Source organism: Cricetulus griseus, chromosome 4 (genome assembly GCF_003668045.3).
Source record: "Cricetulus griseus strain 17A/GY chromosome 4, alternate assembly CriGri-PICRH-1.0, whole genome shotgun sequence".
Taxonomy (NCBI): domain Eukaryota; kingdom Metazoa; phylum Chordata; class Mammalia; order Rodentia; family Cricetidae; genus Cricetulus; species Cricetulus griseus.
This window is the reverse complement of record NC_048597.1, coordinates 96,909-118,896: the sequence shown is the minus strand read 5'-3', so window position 1 is coordinate 118,896 and position 21,988 is coordinate 96,909. Positions and strand designations below refer to the sequence as shown.

General features: G+C 46.1%; 1 protein-coding gene across 14 annotated transcripts; it reads right to left on the bottom strand.

Annotated features, from left to right (window-relative positions):
• Positions 1–4,887: 4,887 nt before the first annotated feature.
• On the bottom strand, positions 4,888–19,478 carry Zbtb21 (zinc finger and BTB domain containing 21). 14 transcript variants are annotated; one of them, XM_035444268.1, is made up of 6 exons: positions 19,327–19,478; positions 17,684–17,995; positions 15,263–15,447; positions 14,226–14,368; positions 9,958–10,123; positions 4,888–7,932 (listed from the first exon to the last, which is right to left on the bottom strand). In XM_035444268.1, the coding sequence occupies exons 4-6, from the start codon at positions 14,295–14,297 to the stop codon at positions 6,944–6,946; spliced, it is 1,227 nt and encodes a 408-aa protein (XP_035300159.1). In that variant the 5' UTR covers positions 14,298–14,368; positions 15,263–15,447; positions 17,684–17,995; positions 19,327–19,478; the 3' UTR covers positions 4,888–6,943. The 14 variants fall into 14 exon arrangements, with proteins under 14 accessions (XP_035300159.1, XP_035300158.1, XP_027271531.1 ...); XM_035444267.1 differs by having other exon boundaries at positions 8,533–10,123; positions 19,327–19,477; XM_027415730.2 differs by having other exon boundaries at positions 4,888–10,123.
• Between the last annotated feature and the right edge of the window lie 2,510 nt (positions 19,479–21,988).

The window sequence follows — 21,988 nt, the reverse complement described above, 5'->3', positions numbered from 1 at the left end:
AGAATCCTAGTCATTGGCCAAGCAGCATTGTACCTAATACAAGTTTCTGTGTATTCATTTGGGCCTTAACTTAGGTGGGCGGCTGGCATAAAGCTCACATGTGGCGGTGGGGCTCAGGTGGCTTTTGGCAGAAAGATTTATCGTAACACAGAAATCTGGAGGCAGGAATTGATGCAGAAGCCATGGACTATTGACTGGCTCCCTCATGGCTTGCTCAGCCTTAGAGCACCCAAGGGCTGGGCCATTCCATATCAATTTTTAATCAAGAAAATGGCCCATGAGCTTGCCTACAGTCCAGTATGGTAGAGGCATCTTTACAGTTGAGATTCCCTCTTCCCAGGTGACTCTAACTTGTGTCAAGGTGACAAAGAACAGCACAGTGTCCTAGGACCTTGGTTTCACCTGTAACACTTTTGGGAATCAATCACCCCTCAATTGCTGCAGGAGAGGCCCCTGCACTTTTTCTCCAGCCATGCCCACTCATCTCAACCAAAGTGCTCTGTGATAAATCATGGAAATGTCCTCAGGAGAGCCACAGTCTCATTTATGTTGAGAGAAACTCAGGGAAGCTGCCCTCTGTTCCATTCTGGGTGGAAGGAGAGACAACCTGGACAGGTTCCATGGGTGGCTGCCAGAACAAAAAAGTCAGTTGGGTGGTGAGAAAAGCCTTGGCCCAGGAGTGCCAACCCCTGGCACTGATATTATGGGGCTCCTCTATCCTGGGAAGTTCCCTAACTTCGTGGGCCCAAGGCACCAGGGGAAGAAGTAAGAGCCTAGGAAGAAATGCCCTTGTTCCCCCAGATCACTGGGATTCATGATAGGAGCATGGCTGTGGCAGTAGCAGTGCCAATTTTCAGGCACCCGTGGAGGCCTTAAGCCTTATGTGCCTCATTCTGGGGAACACGTGAGCTGACAGCTCCCTTGCAGTCAAGAGTCCTAGAGGTGAAGTGGGCTTCTGTATGTCTGGGAGAGATCTGGAATCAGAGCCTTAAACTGACCCCTGGTGGGAAATGCTACATAAAATGTGGCCCACAGTGAGTTCTACAGGACTGTCATGAGACTCTGAGGAGCAGAGGGCCAGAGATGCTTCCAGGAGACTTTCTTCTGGGCTGAAACTCTGTTAAGTTCAACTATGAGGAGAAACAAAACAAAACACAAAATAGCTGTACCCACTCACACAGGAAGAATTTCTCAGCTCTGTCTCTGTCTGTCTGTCTGTCTCTGTCTGTCTGTCCAGAACATGGACTGCACACCTGCTATTCGATAGGCTATGGCCTCTAGAATGGTGAATGAAGCGTGAACAGGAACAAGTAGCCTTGTTTTCTTTGTGCATTCAGTGACCTGCTTGGTGTCTGAGGAAGGAACCACAGCTGAGCAATCAGAGTCAGGTAGAATGTGGGCAGGATAAAACTGTGTGCACCAAGCACAGGACCATCTGTGGGGTTCAGGACCCTCAACTGGGCAAAATGTAGGGATCTCCTAGAGTGGATGGACTGTGGGATCTGTTATGGTTTCTATCTGAAATGTCCTCCAAAGGCTGTGTGCTGTAGGCTTGGTGACCAACCAGGGTCCCACGGGGAGGTAGTGTTGTCTTTGGGAGGGAAATCCAGTTGAAGTAAGTCAATAAAGCTGTACCTCAAAGGGGACCACAGTGCCTAGCTGTGAGGTGAGCAGCTCTGCTCTAGGATGTGCTCCACCACGATATTCTGCCTTGCCACAGACCCAAAGCAATGGATCAACTAACCATAGACTGTGACCTCTGATACTATGGGGAGTAAGCCTTTCCTCCTTCAAGTCACTTCAGGGTTTTGTCATGATGACATGGAGCTAATACAGCTCCACTGTGAAAGACAGGATAGAGAGCCAATCATATCATCTCCAAAGCAAAGCTATAGCTGGGACTCAGGTGGCTATTCTGTAATGCACTATGCATCACGGGGATGTACTCCCTTGCATGAGCAGTATCTAACACCTGGCCCTCCTGTACCCTACAGTCATGTCCGTAAGAAACCAAGACACACTGGACATGGGTTTTGATAGCATGGCACTTAGAGATTTTGTGTGTGATGAGGTCTGAGGAGGAGGCAGGAGACCAACAAATCTAAACCTAGAAAGCTGATAGCTGCTCAGAGGAATGTTCAAATTCTTTAGCTCAAACTCAGTTCTGTGTTGAACAGCTGGGTAAGCAAGGGAAGGAAAAAGGTTAACAAATGGCATTCTTGGTCCCTGATGTAGTATGCTGAAGAAATTTAGGTATACATACCCAACACAGACTGGCTTCAGACACTGGCCAGGGAAGCAAAGCTGCCGGAGGGGACGCAAGCAGCTCCATCCATCAGTGGAGGAGTTTGCCCATCCTTTCTGTTACTTTGGAGACATACTCACAGCCAGGTATTTGGAAAAATAAAGTGGGACTATATCCCTTGGATGGAGGAGCCTCATTACAGAAAAGAAAAAATAGTTACAGTTAGGAAGCGAGACTAGTTTATCAACTGTTCTGGTCAAACACGAAGGCAGGTCTCAGGTGTTTACATCCTCCTCCTCACTAACACAAGATCACCCTTGTGAAAGTAAAGAAAAGCATGGTTTCCAACTGAATCTGAGCAGGAAACACACAAAGCAGACAGGCACAGATGCTCATGCATCTAGTCTTAATGTGTACATACCTGTGGTATCAGCTCAGTCTAACAACTGAGAGCTCTAGCAACCTAATTCCACAGGCACCTTGGAATAGGGGTGGGAGGTAAGGAAATCAAGTATCCCCAAACTCTCCAGTGCTGCTCCTACCATCCCAGCAGGAGAGTTCCCCTTCACTATCACCAACATCACTGGTGATTTTCAAAGCACAGAGGACACCAATGCCACAGCTCAGAGCAGAGTACAGATTTACTGACCCACCCATTGCTGGTACCGCTAAGCAAAGGAAAGAGTATGGAATAGGATAGAATAAGCAATGGAACATCATTACATCCCTACCTTACTATGCATTTTCAGTTCCCAAAAGGTTATTAAAAAAAAAAAAAGGCTACACAATCTATTCTGCAAAGGCATGTAGCAACAAAACTTGTACTCACTGTAAAATCTGTTTGCTTTCAGTTAACCAGAATTTGATGAAAAACCGCCCTCAGGGCAGTTTGGATTAAAGCCAGCTACAAATGGCAACCTTCTGAGAATCAATATTAACCAGCTAACTGTGGAGACTCAGGCAGTAGGCACAAATCACCCAAGAATGTAGAATCCAATTATTTTAAAGATTTACAGGAAAATACTTAGGATCCCCCAAAGTCTGTCTCTGAAAGGAATCTTTAAAACATTAGACACTAACTTTCCTTTCTTCTCTAGAATCTGAACCTCAATTTAGTTTCCAGCCCCAGAGAAAAGTCCCCAGTGGTCAGCTGGAGTCCTCACGGGGGACACTGAAGAGCAGGCTAAAAAAAATCACGAAAATAGTGCATGCCTTTAATCCCAGCACTCTGGAGGCAAAGGCAGGTGGATCTCTGTGAGTTTGAGGCCAGCCTGGTCTCCAGAGTGAGTGCCAGGATAGCCTCCAAAGCTACACAAAGAAAACCGGCCCCCCCCAAAAAAATCACGAAAATATTAAATGCCATAAAGTGCTAAAGCTACAACAAGGAAAACTTACTTGAATTTTTTGACTTGTTTCTTGGGAAACTGTCTCACTATGCTACTCCAGGGCTCAGCTTCCCAAACAGAGAATACAGTGATGATAGATACATACCACCACACCTGGATTAACATCTATTTTTAAAGAACACTTAAAAAGGGTATGCCCTGGCATTATTTGAGTCATTAATGCATTTCACAACTACCCCACCACCACCACCAATCAGATATTAGAAATTAACAAACTGACTTTGGACTTCTATAAAGGTTAATGGATAGGATTTATAAAGAAATCTGAAGGAATGAAAGCTACTTATTTTGTACTAAGAAAATGCACCAATTTCTCTTTCTTTTTTTTTCTCTCTCTCTTTTTCTCTCTCTCTCACTCTCTCATACACACACAGACACACACACCCATGAGAGCTCAACTAGTCAATTACAGGGAACACAGGCCAGCTTCAGGGGCTGCCTTCCAGCCACCAGGCCTGGGAAAGTGGTGTTCAGGCCTCTGTCCAAAGGACAGGGCCCATCTTACCATCTCAGTCACCACTTTCATTAGCGCCATCACGGGCTACATGTAGGTTCAGGTGGTAAGCGACTGAGTACCAGGCAATCTTTTCAAAGAGAAGGACACATTCTGAAACAGAAAAGCAGAACACACACAGCCCTGGTCAGCAGTACATCTGGCAGAACCACAGATGTATGAAACTAGTTTTAAAGGGAGAATTTGCTTAGCAACCTGGAAATGCTAACTCTGGGATGTAAGGATAGATTAGCTGATTACCCTGAGTAGGAAAAACATGTTTAGGTACTCAATCCTCCCCACATAAAGAAAACAATTCAGTAACAAGTTCTCAGGTTAACAAAGAATATATTAAAACAGTTTACATTCTTTTCACAACTGCAAAATAAAAAAAAGCAGGCATCTTAAATAATTACAAGAAACAATGTGCTTTCTATACTAGCAAAAATTAATTACAATCAGGAAAACATTTACAAGAATATCTTTACTATCTAAAGATTTACAATGATGAAAGACCTATTTATTGAACACCAAATGTCTGCCTGCTGGCTGAGATAAACATTCTCTAAAAAAACTGTTTACTGAGTACAGTGATTAATGTCTTTCATTATTTTGTTTCTTAGCATTTAAAATAGTTACATGAGTGGAAGGATAGTTTCTGACACCAAAATAAACTCTTTCAGCCTGACATCTTTTAATATACAGTATAAAAAGCAATAGAAAAGCCACAACTGCATTATAAATGTTTTTGGTTCAAATTTTTATTTGAAATCTTATGTTTTATTCCTAGACAAAAAAGGTGACAAACACTGGTAATTTGTAAAACCTAACAGATATGAAGACCCTACATTGAGATCAAAAATAGTTTTTTCTTTTTTTTTTCTGCAACAATATTATTTTATAAATATTCGAAAATGTAGCATAGGTTCAAGTCCTTGGGCACTGAGCTAGCAATGCCAGGTTTGGAGATTATCGCTCTGTATCTACATAGGAGATGACCATGCAGGGAGATGGTCTTGAAAAAAGTGACACTCCAAGGTGTTTAGAGGGAGAGACTAGATACTCACCACAGGGAATGAGTTCAGTGGACAGCTACCTAGCCTGGCACTAGCTTCATTCATTAAAAGGTGGGCGCTTTCAGTTCATCTCTAAAATGCATAGTTCAAAAAAGCAGATGGCAAGAATCAGTAGCTGCAGCCTAATTTTATTTCCCTTCTCTGAAAATTTAAGGAACAAAATAGGAAATGCAGACATATTAATGGATTTTCAATAGCCTTTTCAAGTGAAAGAATAAAGGTCAAAATTCTACATATAGCTTCCATAATTACAAAGCCAATTAGTATTTTATAAAAAAAAAAATCTTTGCTTCAACATAAAGACTGCCTTTGCTACCATGGGTGTAGAATGCTGGTGAGCAGACGGGTGGTGTCTCTGCTAGAGCACACCTTGAAAATGTGAAGAAACAGCTTGTGGCAAAACTAAACAGGGAGTTTGTGCTCCCCTAATTTTCTTTCCAGGTGTGACCCTCCCTAGGTCATGCAATTCTGCCTTTTGAAATACTCCACTGAACTTTGGATATTGCCTACCGAGGAGAGGCTTTTACTTAGAACCTATGTAGAAACAGGAAAAAAAAAAAAAATAGAATCCCAAACCCTAAGTAACAAATCAAGTTGCAAAAACTAATTTTGGACCTTTGCTAGAGCTTTAATATACCTTTGCATGTCAGATAGTGACATTTTCACTGTTATCCACTTCAACACCCCCACAGAAGTCCTCACATAAGACAGACAGAAGTGTGTATGTTGTGCACACCGTTCTTGGAAAGCGCATGAAAGCTGCAACGAGGCACTTCCTCCAGTCTCTGAAGCCCCTAGAAGGAATGGTGGTCTAGGATGTGGTGAGGCTGTGTCTGCTAACCTCATGCTGGCACTGCTTATCCCAATGACACCTGAGTTTCAAGCTGGCAGAGACCAAACACTGTGGGCTCTGGAGTGCCAGTTGAAAGCTGTTATGATGTGGAAGGCGTACCACAGAGTTCAGTGGCTTTCACAACTTATCTGTTGATACTGACTGTTGAGCACTCCACAAACATGTTTCTTTCCACTTCTGTCTTCCTTAGCACATGGCCATCACTGATTATACGAAGTGATTAATAGCTCGTTGTTTGATTAAAAAATCTAAGTGTGACTATTGCTGATTTAAATTCTCACAATTTTCATACAAAAAGAAAGTTTCATAGGACCATAAAATACCAAATATTTGTCTTATCAAGTGTCAGGATAATTTATTAAAGTTGGATTTGTTTTTTCTTATTGCTAAGGTATTCTAAAATCTAACTCAATACTGCAAGTGACTCCCTTTTTTCCTCATGTTTTTGGCCTGACAAACATGGCTAAGGGTTACCTCAAACTTAGGTGTCTGAAATAATAATAAATTTAAAAAAACCCCAAACCAAAAACCCAACAATACCCTAATATCCCACTACCCAGAAAACAAAAACCTCAATCAAGTAATTATTGTGACGCCTTGGAATGAGGAACCATGCAATTCACCAACATTAACTCAACTTCAACAGTAACAGAATCAAACCCCTGCTTGCTGAGGTCCAAAACCAGTATATTTCTGAGTTTGTTTCTGAAGCTGTAAGGACATTCCTAGCCAATATCAATTTATCCCAAACCTAAAATTCAAACATAACAATTTCCAACCTTTATTATTTTTTAAAAAAAATGTTGTCTTAGGACACAGTTCACAAGTCAAGGGCCTGCTGTTTTGTGACAGGTGAGAGGGGTAGGTCATTTAATTGTGTGTCTGCTCGTGACTCCAAAGACTAAAGGCGGTCTTGAATGTCCTATGGCAGAGTTTGCACATAAACTGTCTTTTGAATGTGATTGCTGAAAGGGGAGGGGCGTGGTAGAAGAGGGTATCTGACTCCTGGGGGGCAAACAGCTTCTCTGTGGCTGGGGTCGGGTTCTCAGGAAGGCCTGTGGGGCTGTCGGGCTCCAGGGGCTGGATCTTGGGCAAGGGTGGTGGAGGTGGCAGAGGTGGTGGTGAGGGGGAATTTGTGGGCACAGGACACACCTCAGCCTCTTTCTGTGCAGGCTCATCTGTGGCCTGAGACATGTGGGACTGGAAATGACTCCAGAGCCGGAAGTTGGTACGGAAGGCTTTGTGGCACACGTGGCAGATGAAGGGCTTCACGGAACACAGCAGCTCCTGGTGTCGCTCCAGCTGCTTGTGTGCCGTGAACATCTTTCCACATTTCTCGCAGGGCCACAGACCAGCCTCCTTGCTGGGACCAGCCTCCCTGGGAGCTGCACTGGCCTCAGGAGCCTCCTCCTCAGCCTCCTCCACAGGCTCCTCTTTGACTTGGACTTTCAGTTGCTTTGAAAGACTCAAGTCTTCAGGGAGGCAGGAGGAATCCTCAGAATCGAAGTTCACTTGCTCTGAAGAGTCACTAAACACTGTGTCCTCTTTTGGAGCAACCACGTGGTTTACCTTGCTAGGCTCAGCCTGAGGCCTGGAAGCAGCTGCCACTTCACCGTTGTGGTCCAGGGTGGGCAGGGAGAGGTTCTCTGCTGAAGCCATGTTGTTCTGGTTGTGCACTTCCACCTGGTGCCGCCAGATGCTGAAGGAAGACTTGAAGGTGCGCATGCACTCCAGGCAGGTCAGCTTTTTGTACTCACACCTGTCCTCATGCTCCTGCTTCAGCGCCGGGGAGAAGAACCTGAGGCTGCAGTAAGGACAAACGGTGGCGTTCCGGCACAAGCGCTCGTGGTTGCCTTGCTCTAGAAGAGAAGAGAGCTTAGCATTACAGAGGCGGCACGGGTAAACCTCCTTGCTCTCTACCGCGCGTGCCAGAGCCCGCTCTTTCGGCTTAGCAGCTCTGCTCACTCCGAGGGGCCTCTCTCCCGGGTGCATCTTTATGTGCTGCTTAAACTGAGAGAGAAAGCGGTATGCCTTGCCACAGTAGGCACAAATGTAGGCCCCTTTGGCTCGGGAGCGCAAGTTCCTCTTGATGACTTGCTGTGCTGGGGAACTACTCTGTCCCTGGAAGCCAGGCTTGCTGCGCCTCAGCTTAATGATCAGGGCCTTCTTAATCTCCCTCTCTCTCACTATGTCAATCAGTTTTCTTTGGAATTTCTCATCCAAAACTGCATGGGAACTAGAGGCTGGCGATGGGTTCTTCACTATGCCGTGTTGGGTCTGACAGTGTGTCCACACCTTGAAGTTGGTATGAAACCTCTTGTGACAGATGTCACAAGCGTAAGGCTTCTCTGGGTTATGGTACATGTTAACATGGCGGTGAAGACCCGCGGTTGATCTAAAAATCTTAAGGCAATGTTTGCATTTAAATTTTTTGTTTGGTCTCGTCCCCTCCAACTCACCAAACTCCTCTCTGTTTAATTCAGAATCTGGGAAGTTGCTGTCAAGGGAAGGAGGGCTCCTGCCCGCCTCACAGTTCTCTTCTGAGACAGAAGGCCCAAGCTCATTTGCCCTTGCCTTCTTCAAGGGTGACCTTCTGTCTGCCTGGAACCTTCTCTTTGCTGGGAGTCTGCTTATGTCCCTCTGGTCTTCCTCTGTTTTGAGGGGCAGGTCTCTCGTAGTTGTTGCTGCATCTCCCACGGTGACCCGGATGATGTCTGAGGGGTCCGAAAGAGGGCTGCTAGGCTCAGTCTTAATGCGCACCTCAGTCATAGGGGAGGTCCCCTCCCTGTCTGTCGACTGTGAAGCACTAAAGGACCTGAGGCGATGAGGCTGTAGTACTTGAGGCCTGTCATCCAGGGCTTTTTTTTCACTGCCATCTTTTAAAGATGACTTCTGAGACATTGCACAGAACACACTGCCTGGTGCCTCATTTGCTGCTGTGGATGATCCCTGGGATGACTTCAAGTCTATGGAGGGGGAGTAGACAGGAACCTGGCTGTCCATAGACAGTGAACGCCTGAGGAGGCTTTTCACTAATGGGCCACTTCTGTCAATGCTCTGATTTGCAGAAGCAGGCCCGCTGGATGGAACCACCAGGCCTAGTTTAGAGTAGTAGAGCAAGTTCCTATCCTCCCCCTGACTGCCTCCTTTGCTAGTTTCTTTTAAGAGATATGGAGTCTCTGATGAGCTACGAAGAGACAGAACAGGTGGCCGTGGTCTCTTCAGAGCCAGCTCTATAGCTTTCCCCTTGGGTAGCTGGCTGCTTACCCCTGGCTTATCGTCCGTGGCCTCCCTGTCTTGTGAAGGCTTTGGGGGTAGGACTGCATTTCTCTTAACCAAACTGCCCCTGTTAGGATCATCCAAAGCCCCAGGCTGTTCCAGAGACTGTGCATATATGGTAGCACTATCCTTCGGCCAATTCTTTTCAGCTAAAGACAGACTGTGAAGCTGTTCTGGCGGCTTGGCCACAGGTGGCTTATTGGTGCTGGTCTTGACTGCACCACTTGGCGAGACCAGGGCAGCATGGCTCAGGTCCTGCACAGCCGGCCCACTGGCTTTCCCTGGCACTTCACTTCTGCCCTGACACACGATGACACTTCGTTTCTGAGAGCTGGTCTCATCATCTTCTGTAGACACTCTTTTCCTGTTGGGACAGGCTGGAAAAGGAGCCTGAGGGGCTTTGGCAACGATGTTGGTCAAGAAGGAGATACCAAGGCTATACCCCAGCTCCTGCACAGCAGCAAGGCTGCCCTTCTCCACAAAAAGGGAGGAAGAGTAAATGTAGTTCAGAACGTTGTCAAAAGCATCAGGCTCACAGAAGTCCAGCTGAAAGACAGTCTGTGACTCGTTCTCCTTATTCGTGAATAAACTCTGGAAGTACTCACTGCTGGCAGCCAAGACGTTCTTATGAGCTCGGAACTTCTGGTCCCCAACAATCAGGAGTACATCACACAGCTGTCCCTTGAGGCGCTCCTCATTGAGGGCGCTGAGCAGAGAGATGGCGTGTGCTGGGTTGATGTAATGCAGTAGCCCCTCCATCCTGCAGTTTATCTGGAAGACAGTGAGACCATCAGTACGTGTAGTAGTCCACCAGAGGCCTGCTCAAACGTAACAGGTATACACAGCGGTGACACTTGAAAATGAGGTTTAACATTTAGGGTCCTTACCCATCTGATGCTTGGTTACATTTAGTTTTATTCGGGGAATAAACTAAATTTGAATTGTCAAAATTCCTCAAGTCGATATTTCTACCTCAGTTTTATGACTATCATATATTTTGTTTTATAAGATATATATTTAAATGCAACATCACTGCTAATGATTAATGATGGATTGTAGACTTTTAAAATGAACTTGGAAAGGGAATAATTACTTGCTAATTACTAGGTCAAAGTGTTTAATGAAGGTTAGAAGCATTAGAGAACTAAAAGGTTGTTTTCCTTCTTACACTAATTGCTTGTGATTTTTTAAATGCTATTTTCTCCCTACATATCATTTTCAACAGCACAGAGAACTTTAGCCTAGCTGTAAAACTGATTAAAGAGTCTGAACTGAAGGGTCATTGAAATTCTGTTCCCACCTAAAAGTGAGAGAAGGCAACTTGGTGGGTGAGTGTGAGTTTTGGGGCTAGATACTTGGTTGAGGTGCTAGCTTCTACCCTGTAAGCTGATGCCCTCTGTACACAGGTCTGTGTGTGAAGCAGGGTAATAACTGTGCCCTCCTGCAAGTGTCTGACAAAGATCAGATGTGCAAACATCTACAGCAAACACTATAAATGTGCAGCTATCAGTACTGCAAGAATAGGTTCAACTAGATTACCACCCTCTTCCTGGTGCTCTAGGAAAAAGCAGGTTTCTCATGGGACATGATACATGGGCTCTGCTCTATGAGTACCTCCTCTCTGTGGTCTAGTTCTATATCACTAACTTTTATTAGCAGTATTGTCATGGAGGTGGGGGGGGGATGTAACTTAGTGGTAGAGTATTTGCCTAGCACATGTAAGGCCCTGAATCCCATCACTAGCACCACAGGGTTGGGGAGGGAGGAACAGAGAGAGAGAGAGAGAGAGAGAGAGAGAGAATGTATGTGTATGTGTGAGAAAGAGAGAGACAGAGACACATACAGAAAGAGACAGACATTGATTCTTACTATTAGAATCCATGGTGACTACATACATCTTTGACAGGCTTATTCTAGAGGGAATGCTGCCAAGAACCACACCCAGCCCCAGATGTAAGTCAACAAGTCCCGAGCTCCCAGCTATCCAGGGTCAGCCTTTACTAGTCACTTGGAGATTAGGCTCTTCAGTTTTCAGAGAGAACAGAATGCACAATGCAGACAGGGGTGTGGCTTTGCCACTAGAGATGAATCCAGCACCCATCAGGTTTCCCTTCCTTCCTGCCTGCTTTTCTTTAACACTGACATGTAGCTCATTTACTTGTAACAAGGGCTTGGATGAAATCCTTTTCTTCTGCCAGCCATTTCCATTTATTCCTCACTACTAGTTCACTGTAAGAACCACACATCTGTGTAAAGACACTTCTCATTTTTTACAGGGGTCAGCAGAAAAGCATTAGGCTTAGATTGCCACAAGACTGACTCAGCCATGCCCTGGCAGTCTGTAGCACTGAGAATCTCTGAAGATTGTTGACATAAGGGAAACAGCAGGCAAGAAGCAAAGGTTGGGTCTGTCCACGGGGCAGATGTTTGTCAAGTGTTTTTTTTTTTTAAACTCATTTTAATGGTTTGAAACAAGCAATTAAGATCAGATAAAGCACTAAGACAGAAAACGTCAGAAAGTACTAAATGCGGCAAGGGCTTGCGAAACCAGTTTCAGTTACAGAGAGAGATATACCCTGTGTGCAAGTGTGCATCCAATTGAGTTGTAAAAGAATTTTTTTTCTGGGCTAGTTTCACCTGTTTTCTGGGCTAGTCAATCACTCTTAAGTCCGAGTCTGTCCCCTGCACAGCAAACAGAGATAGTAACAGTTTTCACACAATGCTGCTGAGGGGCAGATGGGATGATTATACCATCACTCAGTACCTACAAATAGTGCCATCCATCCATCCATCCATCCATCCATCCATCCATCCATCCAGTCATGGAAGTACATTTGAGAAGACTCAATAGAGCAGGGCATGAGCCTGGGGATTATGAAGCAAAGACAACACAACAGAGGAAAGAACCAAGGTCAAGCAGAACTGGAGCCAAAAGGGCTGGGAATCGTGGACAATATCATCTCAAGAGTCAGACTGTAAGGATGGGTGGCTAGGAGAGGATTTTACTATGTGGAAAATGGAGGGCCACTGGAGGACAATGGGGAAGAAGCCTAAGTTATGTCTTAATTATAACATTTCTGGCTTTATTGTAGACAGTAGATAACAGGCAAAGGACATAGGAGACATCTACTGCCACAATGGCTTGACAGGGGGTGGTACTGGATGTAAAGAGAAAGCCATTAGATTTTCTAATGGAATAACTACAGAGCAATGGAAGAAGAATCAAGAATCCTGCCAGGAATGGAAAAGGAAAAGGAAAAGGATGGCCTTTGTTGAGATGAATTTGGCAGAGAAATCAGGCTGCTTCCCTCCCTGCCTCTCCTTTTCTAGGGGATTCAGTCTGACACTCTACAGGCAAGTGACAACTTCTCAATCTTGCCTTTGCATCTTTCTTATTTCCTTTTCTGAGCTCCCTGGAATCTCTGCCCAAACAAACATCTATTAGATAACGTTGTTTTAGACTCTACTTTTGAGCAAAAAACCAAGACACCAAAACAACCTAAAACCACAGGTGCAAGCTAGCATCCACCCAGAATGTGCTAAAACTGTACTAACCACAGAAGATATAAAAAAGACAAGCAAGGCCTAGCTCCTGGAGTTTAGTATTGCATAGGAATAGCACACAGCAATCCATTGACACTGTACAGTTATGCAGATGCAAAGAAATGTCTACGGAAATCATAGGAGATGCAGTACAGGTGACAGCCACCAGATCCAGGTGAGAGGCAGTCAGATGATGGATCAAAGCATGGGGAAGAGACAGGCAGGAATGGTAAGGTGACCCAAAAAGGGACAGGGGCAGTGTGTGCAGCACTACAAACAAGAGAGAACAAAAGTCACCCTGGGAACTGTCATGATGCTGATCTAGATGAAAGGGCTCTCTCTGGGAACCAAAATGAAGACACTGGAAATTGAAAGAAGAGTGGCACCTGTTCCTACAGTCTCTAGAGAGACTGAAGAGAAGACCAGGTAGTGTGGATTCACCTTCACTTATGGGTTGCTTTTACACTCTAATTCAATTATAAGGACTTAAAAGCAGTGATCCCAGCCCTGGTCCACCTGAAAACAAGGACTATTTGAATCCTTACATTTTGATTACGGCAGGTATAACTGCTTACTGCGTTTAGCAACTAAAGCATAAACACTGTCTTGAGAAAGCAAGCAAAGGGGAAAACAGAGCTTCTGAGCCTGGCAATCCAGCACACTATGGCTGGGGAAGTGTAGATGAACCCTCTGGACCTGACCTGTGAACATCTCAGCGACTTAATCTTCAAAGCAGCAGTTATGCTGCTGTGTATACTTTCTCAATGGATGTTAAGGTATAGCAGACTCATTTTCCTGCATGAGTTAACTGTGATTCACAGCAGCAACAAATCTCATGTACAAACCACACAGCCATTACTGTCCCTGGTCTGCCCATCTCCACCTGACTCATTAATGCAGAAATCCCATCACTTAACAATGGCAGAAGAACCTGAAAGGTGCTCAAGTATGGGAGAAAAGCCCATTGAAGAACAGAAGCAGCTGAGATGAACTCCCGTAGAAAACCAGATTCTGAAACAAACTGGCCCCCCACCCCCATCACTTAGATCTCCCTACAAATAACTTTCCAAACTGCCTGAGATGGTTCTACTTAATGTTGTTTCCTGGAGATTCAAAGCGGGGGAGAACGGAGAGAATTATTACAGCAAAAGTTCATGGTAGCTAGCTATCCATGGAGAAGCCTTTGGTCTATTGCCATCTACCAGGAACGCAGTATTATCAGGACTGCTCATCCTTTCTGAGCAGTAGTATCCTTGCCTATTCAGTGGAAATCTCATGAGGCATAAACAAAACAATCTTTGAAAGGTCCAGTCTGCAGAGCAAATCCCACCTGGCAAGTACACATCTTCCTTCTCTCTTCCTCTCTTGAGTGTTTGTGAGCCCGCTGTACACTGTGCATCATAAGAGGTGCTGATGGTGGGAGGTGAACTCGCTGGCTGGCTTCCTGTTCTCCTGCACCTCACATTCCTGTGACTGGGCAGACAACAATGTGATAAAGAAGGCACAGAATATGGAAGAACACTCATGTCACGAGGCTATCAATGTGGCCAGGAGGTGGGAGGGTGGATGAGTGAATGACTGGGGGGGCATCAGGGAAGACCTGGGACTCATTTGATATTGAAGTTAAAGCCAAAGGCTCAGAACTTCCAAGAATGTTATCTGAGTGGCCCAGGCTTAAAATCTTTTGAAGCTTGCCCTGGCCTCAAGTCAACGAAGGACCCTAAAGCCCCTGACAGCTAGACTCAATGAAATTACCTCTTGCAGTCACACAAATGCCTCTGCTACACTAGATGCTGAGGTGAGACACCTGTATCTTAATATAAATTAATTCAACCCAAGTATTTCCATTCTTACGTTACATGGAATGAGGACTTTGGGTTTTAAGGAAGGTAGGTAATTTTGGAACAGAGTATTCTGGGGACTGATGCATCAGAAAGGGAAGTACACAGTCAGAAACTCAACGGGTACTACAAACAGAGGGTGAGGAGATGGAGAGGATTCAAAACCATTTCCCCTATTTCAATTTAAGAGACTGGTTCCACAGTTAAAAATCATTACAAATGAGCTAGGCTCTGGGACTATTCCAAAAGCTCACACTCACAGCACTGTGGGAAATGTCCCTTTACCAACCTAAGGCTAAGTCCTGGGAACACCACCCCCTTGCAATGTTAGAGAGTGCACACAAAAACCTAACATGATCCTGAACTCTAGGGATGCTGGTGACACAGGTGAACATCCAACACTTGACTACATACACAAAGCTGATCCCCAAGCCCTCACTTCTGGATTCAGCCCTCTCTCTCCACTTGATTTTACTACATGGTGACAGGAAGTTGGCTCTGAGCTTCAATTTTTATCATCACTCACCTGGTAACATTGCAGATATCCACAAATTATCTGAAGTGCCTCAGGTTTCAAAGCCAGACTTGCTTAGGGGATCCTTCATGGTGTCAAGTTACTGTACTCCACTTCAACACATTTCAGCCTCCCTCTCTCTAGTTCAAATATGGTTGAAGGGCAGATTGTCAGCCTCAGTCAGGTGGATGGCTCCACTGTAACACAGTTTAAACTCTTAGCTATACTGTAGACAAGCAGCCTCTGCTGGTCTGTTCTGGCCACCCAGCAGCTATTACTCCTTCTGCAGAGACCCTCTGTGTTGCTTTGGGGGAACACTTTGCCTAGCAAGTGTAAGCTGATGGTTGTAGACACACACCAAATGCCAGGCCAAGTAGAAACTTTCTCCCTGGACTATGGTTTATGACAAGACAAAGGCAATAGCTGATTGGAACTGACTAATTGATCTCAGTGTGGTCTGAAAATTCAATGTGCCAGTGCCTGAATTCCTGCAAGTGGTATGGTTCTTCCTTCATGGTCCACGGCTTTTTTGTTTTGTTTTGCTTTTAAGATTTTCCTCAAACTTCAAGAATAATCTTTTTTTTTTTCCAATAAATTCCCTTTTCAGTCAGTCAGTTTCTGTTCTGCATATTTCTGTATGCTGCCTGCTCCTGTCCTGCCTTTCATGCTCATCCTTCAAAGGCTAGATTCCTCAAGCAAGGCTTTCATTAGTGTCCAGCACACAATCTTGTCCTCAAATGCAGCTTGCTCACTGGCTCTCTCCATGTGCAAGGCATGATTAAATGTATCTGAATACATAGGTACTCAACAAATAAAGTCCCACTGTCTAGAGATAAGGAAATCCCAAAAGTCAATTTTAATGTGCTAAATGTCTTGATGGAGAGAGAAATGTGATGGCTGGTGTAGTCCTCAGAAGTACAGAGGGAGCTCAGGAACTGTCTTGATGTAATATTTTGTTAAGATGAAAAGACTGAATAATGTTATAGTCTCATTTGTCCTAGTTAAAACAAAACAGGCTAAAATACAAAATCTTTAATAAATGGCCTTCAAGCCTCTATAGACATCTGTATTCAGACTACTTTTAAAATCCTTTAGTTACCTATTTTGGTTTTTCCCTGTTTCTGTCCCAGAGACACAATCTGTCCACCTAACCTCCTCTGCCACTCAACCTGAACCATCCTAGATTGTGCCAAACCCCTTCTCCAGTCAGCTCAAGTTCTAATCCTTTGGGAATACTTTATGGCTGAACATTCCCAGCCAACATCACCAGTTTGTATATTGAAGTCCTAACCTCTGCACCTCAAAAGGCAATCATATTTGGTGCTGCAGTCTTTACACAGCTAATTAAACTAAACTGAGCATTAGTCCAATAAAACTGTGCATTAGTCCAATAAAACTGTATCTTTAAACAAAGAATTAGAACAGAGACAAACATGGAGGGAAGATCCTATGAAGACATAAGATGCTGCCTACAAACCAAGGGGAGAGACCCCAGGAGAGACCTGGCCTGCAAACACCTTTATCTCCAGTTTCCAGCTTCTGTAATCGTGAGAAAGTAAGTTTGTGTTGTTTAGGTCACTGGGTCTGTATACTAAATAAAAGCAGGCCAATAAGCACAGTCCTTAACTTACTTAAGCTTAGGGTGAGTAAACAAACTACAGTGTGTGGCACATGTCTACAATGTCAGCACTTTGCAAGCTGACATAGGACAATTGTGAGTTCAAGGCCAACATGGGTTTCAAGCCCTTGTCAAAAAAAAAAAAAAAAAAAAAAAAAAGGGCAAATGCCTCCTGCCAATTCCTTTGCCACACAGAGCATACACACACTGTCATATGCTAGTTGGCTGTGTGTTCCACCAGGACTGCAAGCTCCTTAAGGTCCAATACATCACTTCTGACACTCCTGATGTCCAGCATAGGATCCTACACAATAAACACATGATTATTTTCTACCTTCTACTCCAATTAAATTAAGGGAGAACAAATGAGGCTATGTGATTGCTTTCTCTCCAAATGAAGTTTGATTTATTTCCTAGAAAAACCCAAACTACAGACTAGCACACAGACTTCTCTGACATGCCAATTCACCTCTTTACCATACCTGGGTGGCACTCCTTACTGTGTAACCCACAAACCTGCATTTCCAGTTTCTGAAACCTAAAAGTATCTTCTACCTCTCCTTTACTTGGCCACTTTGTAGAGAAAGATTTATCTGGAACTATAAAGCTTTTGCAATTGGCCAACAGCCACCCTTCATCTTTCTGCAATAACCCCATAGCGATTTCAATGCATCAGCTTTTGTATGTGGATCCCTCAGAAGATCCCCCCCCCCCCCCCCCCCACACACACAAAGCCCTTGTTTTCATCTGTGAATTCTTAGCACAAGGCTTGGCAGGTATCTGTCATGCATAGAAAGCTCACTAGACTTGCTCACCTTTATCTCTTCAGAGCCCTGTGGAGCCCAGCACAGGACATTTCCTCAGCTTTTTCTGAGCTTTTGTAGCTGCACTAATAATTGCACTATGACTCTGTATCTCTGCTCAAACTTCTTGAGGCTCCAGCCCCTGGCTGCCTTCTGAACAGATCCATCTCAGTGAACCCACTTGTCTTACATGGCACTTGTGATCCACACTCTCACACTTGCTTGTCTTCATACATTGCCTCCTTAGGTTGGGGTGATGCCAGCCAGGTCTCCTCAGGCAGAAAGTGATTCTCTTTCCTTTGCCCTTTGGCCACTCTCTGATACCTGTAAAGCCAGCCCTCAATCAGCTCTAGTACAGGGACAATTAAAATGGCTTCTCTAGTCATCTCCTTTTGTTGATTTTAGTGTTGACATACACAATATCCCCCACTACATAATACTGCCAATTCCTTGAGGGGTAGCTTCCATTGATTAATTTGTTTTCTCAGGATGACACTCCGTATACTTTTTACTAAATAAAAACGCTACGCTGTTAAGTGCATAGGCTGATCTAGAGTCACTTTTAAGTAAGCCAAATTTCTCCTTTAAGGTCAATATTTAGGGGTAAGGTTAAGGGTAATGATTAATTGCCAGACATGGAGGAGGGTTTTGGTGGAAATGCTAACATGGATTAACTTCTTTTCCCCCCTCTTAAACAAAGTGGGAGGATCATGAGACAAATCCAGGAACCCATGACTCAGGGTCATGCTGATGAACAATCTCCGGACTGTGCTGTAACACAGATGTCCGAGGACGCAGAGGCGGTTGGAGCTCATGCACCAACACAAAAATCCCAGGCTTCGGATGCTGCTCAGCGTCCCTCAACAGCGTCCCTGTTTTGGGCAACCTCAAGGAGTAGCTGTCTAAGCCCTTCTGCAAAGTGCTGCAGTGTGGTTCTCCAGTATCCAGGGCCTCAGGGACGCACAGTGCGTGGTTCTTTGATTACAAGGTGCGGTCTCTTCAGAGGGGCACTCAAGGTGCTCCTGACAACCAGGCCTGCTGGGCGATGGAAACCCCGACCCACGAGTAGGCTGCAGGGAGGTCTTGTGCGATAGGTCCCTGGGCGAGGAGGCTCTTTCTCAGGGTGGAGGGAGAGGCAGGGTCTGCACGGGCTCAGGACCGACAGGCTGTCACGCTCCAGCCGCGGCGGCAGGTGCCAAGGTGCCGCCCAACCCCCCCCCCGTCTTGGGCGCGCACCGCCCCGCAGGGCCCCCGAGTGTGCGCCCTTGCCCGCCGCGCAGGCTCAACGGCTTCGTGGCGGCGCGCGCGCCCCGGCTCCACTCCCCGGCTCCCCAGCCACCCGGTCAGGGTGAGCGGCTCAGCGGGCCGGAGGCTGAGCATGCGCAGGAGCGAGGGCGAGGCCAAGTGCTGGCACAGAGCATGCGCATTGCCGAGGCACACGCGGCTACGTGGGAGTCTGAGCATGCTCGGTGAGGACCGCAGGGGCCCCGCGCACGCGTAGAAAAAGCCCGGCGTCCGCAACCCAGTGGTGGAGGAAAAAAAAGGAGAGAAATCACCTCAGAGTTACGTCAGGAAAGGCCGCGTTTTGCTGGGAGGCCGTAGCCCCGACCGGGCCCCGACGTCCTCGCAGGGCGCGGGAAGTGACGGTTACTCACCGCTCTTCAGCCCCCGGGCAGCCGCCGGATCCCCTTCCTCTCACGCTCGGCTCGCGCAGCCCGCAGCCGCCGCCGCTGCCGCCGTGATTCCATCCATCTTGAATTTGACGTCATCCCACACCAGGGATGAGGTCATCGCAGGCAGCGCTCGTCACGTGCGCGGCGCCGGGATTGGGTGGCTGGGGGCGGGCGGGCCGGGGGCGGGGCTGCAGGAGCGCGGCCGCCTGGGGTCCCGAACGTGGGTGCTGCTCCGCGGAGGCGCGGCCGCGGGCGGGGGAGCTCGCCCGGGGACGCCCCGAGGGTGGGTGGTGGCGCGGCCGCGGGAAGCCCCCTGAACGCGGGGCTATCGGGAAGTGGCTCGTTTCTATGGCTTCCCCCGGAGGGAGCTGTAGCGAGCAAGTGGAGCCCTCGGGCTCGCCTCCTTCCAGATCAGCAGCAGTTCTCTCGGTCGGTTCTGTGGCACCGGCTAGTCGGTGGCAGGTCCACACCTTTTCCTTTTAAAAAGGTTGTTTGAAGCTGGGCGGGGGTGGTACCCTAATGTCATCCCAGCAACACCCAGGAGGCTGAGGCAGAGCTACAGAGCGAGACCTTCTCATTAAAACAAAACAAACATAAACAAAAAACCCCACACAACCCGATTCTCTTTTAGCCTCTTTGTATGAAGATTACAGTCCCATTTGTTAGTTGACTTTGTATTCAGCCAAAAGAAACCAGGCAGCTGGATAACAAAAACCAAACTACAAGTCCAATTGGGGGGAAAAGTCTTCAAATGAATAGCTCTGAATTTCTTTAGTTTCAAGATTCTAGAATTTCACAATGAAAGTTTTCTACAATCACTCAAGGGTTTTTTTAAAAATGCCTTTGTATTTTGGAATGCATGGCAGTTAAAGCGAGAAGTGGTCTTATAAGAGGGCTTTCAGAGGGCCACCTGTTATGAGGCTGGTAGCATGTTCCCCTGCACCTCTCTTTACAGGTCAGAAAATCAGCATTGCACTGCAGAGCCTAAGGCCCAGATAGAAGCCAGAGTTTCTTTTAACTACACAGAGTGCAAAAGCAGCCTCTCTCCAATTGTTTCCCAACTAACTGCAGCTCCTTTGCTGTGTCTCCAATGCCAGTTGCCTGGACACTGGACATCTCCATGTTCAACCCTGGTTGCCAGTTCTCTGAATCTGACTTAACTGCCAAACACAACAGAAACTTTTGGATCTTTCAGGTGACCTCTGGCATGTGATATTTTATCAGTTCCTTCTTCAGACCCAATGATAACAGCTATGCCACTTTACCCTGGGCCTCGTGGCTTGCACCTTCTTGGCCTCCTGTGTTGTTTCCTTTCCTCTGCCCCCTGCCCATCCCCCACACTTCGGATTTCTAAGGGCGGTGGCCTTGCCGTTTCTGTTACATTAACTCTGTGCCGCTTCACCCATGCCAGGGAAGATGCCCTGACAATGCAGTCACTTTAAGCACCAACCACCCCACCCCACCCCACCAACCCCCTTCTCTCTCTCTCTCTCTCTCTCTCTCTCTCTCTCTCTCTCTCTCTCTCTCTCTCTCTCTCTCTCTCTCTCTCTCTCTCCTCCAGCCTCCAAGTTTTACTCCACCTTCACTTTGCAACCAAACATGTCTTTTAAAATGTTCCTTTGCTACAGTGTAAACACTAGGTTTTCCATTGATTTCAGGTGAGAGTTGAACTTCATCTGGTTATAACCTGATAGCCTGGCCCACCATATATGCAGACAAGCCTTGCTTGTCCCTCCTCTCAGCTCACCTCTGAGCTTCAGGTTCCTCCACTGGAGCTAACCTATACCTTCCACCCTGTCCTATCACATGTAATTGCTCTGGGATTCTGCTGTTTCTGCCCTCCTGCTATCACTTCAACTTTGTTTTAGGGTTGATGCTACACTTTTGTGCTTATTGGTATCTTTTTTTTGTTGTTGTTTTTTAGGTTTTTTAAAAAATTTGTATTTATTTATGTATACAACATTCTGCTTCCATGTATGCCTGCACACCAGAAGAGGACACCAGATCTCATTATAGATGGTTGTGAGCCACCATGTGGTTTCTGGGAATTGAACTCAGGACCTCTGGAAGAGCGGCCAATGCTCTTAACCTCTGAGCCATCTCTCCAGCCCCTATTGGTGTCTTTTGTAGGGTTTGGCTGATGCTTCCTGTTTGTCTGCCCCTGGACTGAGGTAGAAGTCCATCATGTTTCTACCTCTTGATAAGCACTAAGCAGGACCTCTAGCTCTGCCTCCATGTACATGCTTATCCACACATTGTTTATTTAACCACCTCATTATGAGTTATCATTTTTATGAACCCACAGCCATGGACTTTACAAGCTGCAGTTCGTGAAAGGGAATCGGAGTTGAATTTATCTGCTCTGTCCACCCTTAAACCTGTTGCTTAATGTTCTGTCCTACTTAAAGGGTCCGCTGCCCTGCTCTACTACTCAAATTGGAAACTTAGAATAACTTCCCATTTTCTGCCTTCAGCTGCCACTAGGTCTATCCCTCAAGTCTTTCCTCACTGGCTCTAACTCTTCTCCACCTGGCTCCAGCCCTAACTCTGTGGCTACTTGACTAATTTCTGGTTCCCCTTCCCCCAGTGGATTCTGTTTTTAGCAAAATGCATCCTTTTAAATGCATGTCTCATCAGCTTGGGC

Coding starts and splice junctions, on each gene's coding strand:
- Zbtb21 (XM_027415730.2), bottom strand. CDS start 14,297: ATGATGCACAGTGTACAGCGGGCTCACAAACACTCAAGAGAGGAAGAG. Junction 10,124..14,225: donor GGAAGATGTGTACTTGCCAG/GTGGGATTTGCT, acceptor ACTGTCTTCCAG/ATAAACTGCAGGATGGAGGG.